This window comes from Chenopodium album, chromosome 10, assembly GCF_948465745.1.
Source record: "Chenopodium album chromosome 10, dcCheAlbu1.1, whole genome shotgun sequence".
NCBI lineage: Eukaryota > Viridiplantae > Streptophyta > Magnoliopsida > Caryophyllales > Amaranthaceae > Chenopodium > Chenopodium album.
This window is the reverse complement of record NC_137843.1, coordinates 4741440-4749399: the sequence shown is the minus strand read 5'-3', so window position 1 is coordinate 4749399 and position 7960 is coordinate 4741440. Positions and strand designations below refer to the sequence as shown.

Here is a 7960-nt window from a genome sequence, read left to right as displayed (position 1 = left end):
TCTAGTTGTTCGTGGCCTGTCTGTCGATCCTGTTTGCTGCTTTTGCCATAGGGAGCTGGAGACGGTGGACCATTTGTTCAGAGATTGTAACTTTGTTGTCTCTTTATGGGTCGGTAGTTCTTTTCGGTTTAATAGTCGGGGTCTTCTTCGCCTTCCTTTTCCTCATTGGTTTTCCTCGATGGTTTCACTGTTGAGGGTTGCTAAGGACTGGGAAAACTTGATGCGTTTTTTCGCTCTTTTATGGGCTATTTGGCTTTCGCGTACTAATATCAGGTTTCGGCATCAGGCAGTCTCGCCGGATGATGTTCTGCTTCTTGCTTCTCAGTGGTTTATGCGGGGTCAACAAGCTCAGGATTTCCACAACCGTCCTTTCTCGGGGGATCTTCGGCCTAGGATACCTAGTTCAGGTATGGCGGCCACTCTTTGTGGGGAGATTGCTTCAGAATTTGATATCTGTTTGATTTTTGATGGGGCTTGGTCGTCCTTGGACAATTCGGCTGGTGCGGGTTGGATTTTTCGAGATTGTGATTCGCCTGTAGTGCGAGGAGGGGGTGCTCGTGCTTCTTTCTCCTCTTCAGCTCTCCATTCTGAGTTATAGGCTTGTTACTGGGGGTTAAGACATGTATGCGCAAGGGGTTTTCGTAGAATCCTCATTTTCTCTGATTGTGAACCTCTTTGTATGACGTTGGCCCAGAAATAACGTGACGACATTTCTCTCTGCTGGTTAATTCAGGATATTCGGGCTCTTTTGGCTACTGTTGAGGCCTGCAAGATTCAGAAAGTTCCAAGGCAATGGGTATCTCCAGCGCATTGGTTGGCTGGGAAGGCTCGTGTTCGGGAGTTTCTTTTTTGGTCTTTTTAAGTTGTTTGTTTTTCCTTTCTTAGTTCTTACTGTCAAAAAAAAAAAAAAAAAAAAAAAAAAACCAGTATATATTAAGGATGATTTTGGTTTGGATTTGGCATGGCATATTAAAAACAACACCAGCAGCTCGGTACGTACGTGTTTGACGTCGACAATTAGTGTAATTAAACGACTACATGATACCACAAAGAGAAAAGGCTAGGTTAATTATAAATCATATAATTCATAGTTTGTAGCATATGATCAATGATCACCAGAAGAAGTTGTTAAGCTGGGGCTGGCCGCCTTGCGATTCATCGAGGTCGTTAGAGGGAGAATGGATGTGTCTACCTTCATAAGTTGTGATGACCATCCTTGGATCTTCAGCTAGTCTCTCCACTCTCTTCTTCACTCTACAATTATCTTGTGTGCACCGGTAATAACTCCTGCCGCATAAAACACAATTAATTAGGTTAACGTTTTAATCTTAAGAGCAATCTGCAAAATTTTCTCCTATAATATATATTACCTCCGTTTCATATTACTTGTAACAAAAAAATATTTTATATCTCACAAATAATACCCCTTTGTTACGAGTAATATGAAACGGAGGTAGTACTTGTAATAGTGTATTTTTGTGAGTAAATATGTGTATAATACAATTATATATTATTATGGCGCATTAGTTGAATAACTTGGCAAAGTGAACTACATTATGCACTCATTGATATTATTACATCTTCCAAACTGATTAAACAAATTAAAATAAATCATCAAACTCATTAATTATACACTTGCTTGTTTAAAACTTTCGATATTTTATATATTTTTCTTAAGTTACAAACAAAAGCGACTAAATCAAGAGTGTAAAAGGAAAAGAATAGTTAAAGATTAACACATTCTTCTTTGATTCTTTACTCAACTAATTAAGCTTGACATTATTAACCAAGTTTGGTGAGAAGTCGAGTCGATTATGTTTAATCTAATGCTTTCAACTCAGATCGTCACATCCTCAAGATGCACTAGCATCACTTTTTTTCACTGCTTTTTCGATTTGTCAAAGAGCTAGTAAAATGTTAGTTCAAGGTCATCAAGAACTAATTATTGTCATCCATATATGTTCGTTAGCACAGAATTTTGTATTGTAAATACGAGTGAGTTATACTAATAACCACAAACTGTGGTTTGATTTTAACATATCTGAACTTATATAAACTTATTAAAACTAATTTTATATTAAAAAAAAAAAATTGAATTAGAATAGCCTTTTATTTTCCTTAATTTAAGTAGTTCTAACTTATATTACCTTAATTTTCCTGATCTTAGGGTCATCAGAAGTAGAAAACATTGCTCAAAAGCTAGCTTAAAAATTAACTTGATAAAAATGAGCAAGCTACAATTGATTTGGGATTATTTATTAGGGATTTAATTAGCTGATGAAATAACATATAACTGGATCTGAAAAGAAGTGTATAATCTTTGTGATGAACTAAAATAGATGTCAAATAGTATAAGATACTCAAGTTGAACTGTTGAAGGAGTTATGTAGAGTAGAATTTTTTTAAGATAGATTGAAAAAACCTTCTTCCAAAATTATTATATATCCGTCTATTTTTCACTTTGACTTTCATGTTTGTAATGCATGACTTTGACAATTAATATATTACTCATTTATTATTCATTGAGTTAAAATTAAAAGAAAAAAAAATTATAGTTTGAAATTGTTAAAAAAGTTTTTTTTCTTTCCAAAAAAGTTGTTCTCTATTTTGTCACTTTTTAACAAAAAATAAGTAGTACATAAAAAAAAAATTTAAAAAAAACTTTTCAGAATAGAAAGATGATCTGATCAGAATTGAAAAGCCACTAGAATGAAACCTTGTTTATCTAATTAATTACCCGAGACACATTAATGAAATGTTAACAATAATCATCAACGTTACCAGATCTTAAAATTTATAATTATGCAGCAATATTCATCCCTTGATTAAAAAATCTTTTTAAAGGAACGGTGTCACGTGACACTCTACAACGTATATGACACCATATCATAAATAAATTATGGTTTGATCTAGATTCGAACTCGCAACCTCCAACAAATTAAGATTATACACTTGCCATCTCAACCAACATTTATTAGTGTTATAAATTTCACATAATTAACATTATATATTCCTTTCAAATTAGAGGTTATTTAATTTATTTATCCTTCACAAGATTAGAAAATAAATACATATGAGGTAAAAAAAACCATAACATGCGAGGCAACGCCCGTATCACACACTAGCTATACAAACAGTCAAACATAATTATCAAATTAAAGTAGTACAAAGTATAAACTAGCAATTTGGGGCATCGCCCGAAACACACACTAATTTGTTAGCTTATAACATCGTTCCATGTAATTGAATTATTTATTGGGTTAAATACATTCAAATTAAATTAATGAAGATCTTACACCTTTAACTGATTATTAAATTAATAAGTCACCCCATTGCATATATCATTTTTTTTTTGGGTGTTCCCACCGAGTTCATCCTTTACCATATGCAAATTTAATTGTTTCCTTACAACTTCTATCTCATTAAACGAAGTACTTCTTAAATAATCGATTTATTAATACAAAAAAGATGTACAGAACCTACAAAAAGAGTACTAGATTCACAAAGTTCTTTCAAATTATAAAAAATGGAGTAATTCTTTTGATCATATATATAATGTACACCTTTTTGATTGATAGATTAAAATGTAAAATGATTATCTAAGGTCCACCCCACATTACTTTTACCCTTATGTAAAAGGTTCCCTATATTACTATTTTTTTGGCTTAATAACGAGGAATCATTGTATAATTGTTACTCTACATAATTTTTTGGATCTATCAAAGAATAATATAATGATATAATTGATCATTTCTTTCTAATTCCATAATTAAATCCTTTTTTCCTTCATCGATCGCCTTACAATTAATCTAGGAGCATGACTAATGATCACTTAATAGCATTACTATATAATTCCATAATTTCTTTTTTGTAGTTAGTTCTTCAAAATAGCTTCTAATTATCATAATATCAATGCCACAACAATTATAACAATAATTATCTCATGAACATGCATGCAAGAAGTATATAATTATGAAAACTAATTAAGTACTAAATTAATGAAGATGTAGTAAAAATTAATGAGTGTATATATATATATATATATATATATATATATATGTTTACCTAGGGTGAAGGGTGTTCTTGACAACTTTTTGGCCATATTTCCTCCATTTATAACCATCATCTAAAACATCAACATCACTCATGGTTTTGAAGCAAAATCTTGGTTCTCTAACCTTCCTTCTTGCTTTCATCTTCTTCATCTTCACCGTTGATACCCCGAGTATTGGATCATCTCCATTACACCCTCTCTTGGTCCCGGCTAATTGGTACTCCTTCCCTTCACCCCACGCCGCCCTAGCCAATCCAAACATCCAACAAAACAACAATCAATCAAATATATAAAAAATCGATTTCAAACCAATACAATTTCTCGTAATAGAAAGTAAAGTAAGCTTACCATAGATTGTAATTTGGGGTTGGTTTTTGAGGAGAAAAAAGAGGTGGTAAATTGTTAGTAAAAGAAGAGGATAAGTAATCTTCTTGTTGTCTAGGCTTAGTGGAAGAAAGGAGGGCTTGAGTAAGAGTACAAGTTACATGATCTAAACCAAAAGAAGAAGGTAGAAAATTATTCAAGGGTTTAAGATCATCAGATTGTTGTTGTTGATGATTTAGAACAAGTGGTGGAGAAAAACTAGTTAGATTTGTAGAGTTTAGGTAAAACCCCATTTGAGAGCTTGATAATCCAACTTGATGATGATGATCTTCCATTAAACTTTGGTTTAACATAGCTTCAGATATCAAATTAATGTAATATAATATATAATAACAATCTCTCTTCTTTCTTTTTCTCTTTTTTCTCTTTTTTGCTTGGTGAGGGATGAAGAAGAAGGTGGAAAACGGAGAAGATAAGCTTGTAGATATATAGTTAGGTTTTTTTTTTGTTTGGGAATATTATTATTATTATTAACTACGGCGTACAACAGTATTTAGAATATTAGTATTCTCTTTTTTTTCTGAAAGAAAACGATATGATATTACCTTTAGGTTTTTTTTTTTTTTTTTTTTTTTTAAGATCTATAAAAGTGCATGAAAAGAGGTTTGAAACTAGGTAAAAAGAAAAAGGAAAAAAATAGTGAGTGAGATTTGGTCTAATTAAAATATGTGCGTCTCATAACTATGAGGTTGTACAATAAATTTTACACTTCTATATGACTATTTGAGACGAGGTGTAAAATTGACGAGAATTTCCTTACTTTTCCCCTCTTTCTTAAAGAATCTTGTCTGTTACTTAGATTAGGTTGACCTGTGTGCCACTACCACCTTTTTTTTACCTCTGAAAAAAAGAAAAAAAAAAAATTAAAAAATTGGGGTTGCAGATTTGATAGGTTACCATCGGATAAAAGAGCAGATAGCTAGCACTTAGCAGTAGCTAATAGTAACTTTTCCTTTTTTATTGCTATTTTTTCTTTTCTTTTCTTTTCTTTTTTTATTTTTATTTTTTTATTGAAATAAAATTAAAATTTGATAAACAGGAAAAAGTAGAAATATAGTGGGAGCGTTGAAACAATATAGAGGTGATAACAGTGCCCTACCTGAGAGAGTTGACGAGCATAAGCGACGAATAGAAGACAACAACACATTGAACGAACTACTACTACTATACTAGCATTACTTGAGTAAGATTTTCTAGATGCACTTTCACTGTTTTTATCTTATGATATCGCTGTCTTTTTATTTTAATGGTCCAAAATAATATGGGTAGTTTATCTAGGCTTTATTTAAATATAGATGTATTTAGACATGCATACCATAGACTTAATAAATTAATCAGCTCTTTTCTTTGCTTTTGATCATATATTGATGAAGCATATTTAGAGTTGAAATTTTGGGATTGTGTGAACCCATCAATTTGTTGTTGGCTTCAAGCCTTCAACAGTGCACATGGTATGTATATGTCTAATTACATAGAGTCATAACATAAGACAAATGATATAGTCGAAATTATGACATTAGATATCCTTAATAGTTTAGCCAACAATAACTGGATTATCATTAAGAGGGGACCTTTTAACGAGGCCACTCAGTCTCCATTAAATCATTGTAATTAATTAGTTAAAAATGAGCTTTAATTTTCATAAATAAAATATACTTATAATCTGCCATTGATCAATTATATGTTAGAGATATGATATATCGGAAAATATATGTGATAAATTAGAGAGAGAGAGAATAGAATGACTTTGTATTGCTCGATCATTATTCATCAATAGGTTGAGTATTTATACAAACCTAGGCTCATAAGATAGGAAACAATCTTCCTAAAGATATACTAGCATAACAATAAACCATAAAAATATATTTTCTAAATAATATCTTAACATAACATAATACTAAATATATTATTCTCATAACAATATCTATACGGAAAATATATCACATATATTTTCCGATATATCATATCTCTAACACCCTCCCGCAATCGTAACGACAGTAACACGAACGTTGCGATTGGAAATTTTTCAATTTGTTGAAGTCGAGATGCACACTTTTGTGATGTCGCCTTCAATTTTTGGTTTTTCTTTTTCATCGATGAGAACGTTTATCTTTTCGAACTCATCAATTATCAATCAAGCAGGAACGTCATTCTTTTCGAACCTGCAAATATAACAATTTTGGTTTTTCTAGAGCAAAACCGAGCTCAATCAAATATTGGTTTTTTCAGAGTAAACCACACTCAAATCTTTTATTGGCCTTTCAGAGTAAACCACACTCAAATCTCTTGGTCTTTTAAGAGTAAACCACACTCAAATCTTTTACTGGTCTTTCAGAGTAAACCACGCTCAAATCTCTTAGTCTGTCAGAGTAAACCAAGCTCATATCAAAAGGAGCAATGTTAATGCTCGAATCAAGTCACAAACTTCGTCTCACGGCACAAGGAGAACCAAATATATCTTGTCTCACGACACAAGAGAGCCGAAAACCTTTTTGCGTTAAGCATAACGCTATTTAATTTCTTCATCTCCAAAGATGTGTTATAGTGGAGGAAGTCCACTCACATACTCCCAAAAAAAAAAAGAAATTCACATACACATATATGATGATTAATCACGTGTACCAACCAAAAAAAAATAAAAAAAAATAAAGAGTATTAATATTGTATAGCGGAAGCAAAATTTTGAATCCCACCGGTGGGTTAAACTTTCTAACCCACCGGCAGGGGGAAAGTTTATGTGAGCGGTCCCAAGACTTAACCTGCTCTTGATACCATGATAAATTAATAGAGAAGAGTGAATAGAATGACTTTGTATTGCTCGATCATTATTCATCAATAGGTTGAGTATTTATACAAACCTAGGCTCATAAGATAGGAAACAATCTTCCTAAAGATATACTAGCATAACAATAAACCATAAAAATATATTTTCTAAATAATATCTTAACATAACATAATACTAAATATATTATTCTCATAACAATATCTATACGGAAAATATATCACATATATTTTCCGATATATCATATCTCTAACATTATATTATTTAAATTCCGACCCCTCTAATATTTTTGGCCAAATTTTCCATTGCTATCATTCATCATGTAAGAGGAGTAACGTATACTAACGTAGCACACTTAGATCATAAATAAAATATACTTACAGCCTGCAATTGATCAACTATATCAATTGCTCTATGTAATTTTGTCATTTATTATGACATATCACATCAATTAAATTTTCATTAGTCATAAACCCATTATATAACCTCAATTGCAAGTACATTTTTGTTAAGCGAAGAAAAATAACTTTTAAAATCTCATATTGCATTTGATGATCTGAAACATTGTCCGTCCAAGAATAACTGAGGTTACCAATTCGGTAGTAAATGGATGCATTATATGGACTACGGAGTTTATGCTTTTGAATAACTAGCTAGGTTAGCTTAGCATACAACATTAGATTAATTAAGGATTACACTAAGGGCATGTTCTGATTTACTGAACTGAACTTATTGGAGCT

General features: G+C 31.6%; 1 protein-coding gene across 1 annotated transcript; it reads right to left on the bottom strand.

Annotated features, from left to right (window-relative positions):
• Positions 1-908: 908 nt before the first annotated feature.
• Positions 909-4867, bottom strand: LOC145563233 (WRKY transcription factor 28-like). Its single transcript, XM_081623675.1, has 3 exons — positions 4403-4867; positions 4066-4299; positions 909-1287 (listed from the first exon to the last, which is right to left on the bottom strand). Exons 1-3 carry the CDS (start codon positions 4729-4731, stop codon positions 1113-1115), a joined length of 738 nt encoding a protein of 245 aa, XP_081479801.1. The 5' UTR covers positions 4732-4867; the 3' UTR covers positions 909-1112.
• Between the last annotated feature and the right edge of the window lie 3093 nt (positions 4868-7960).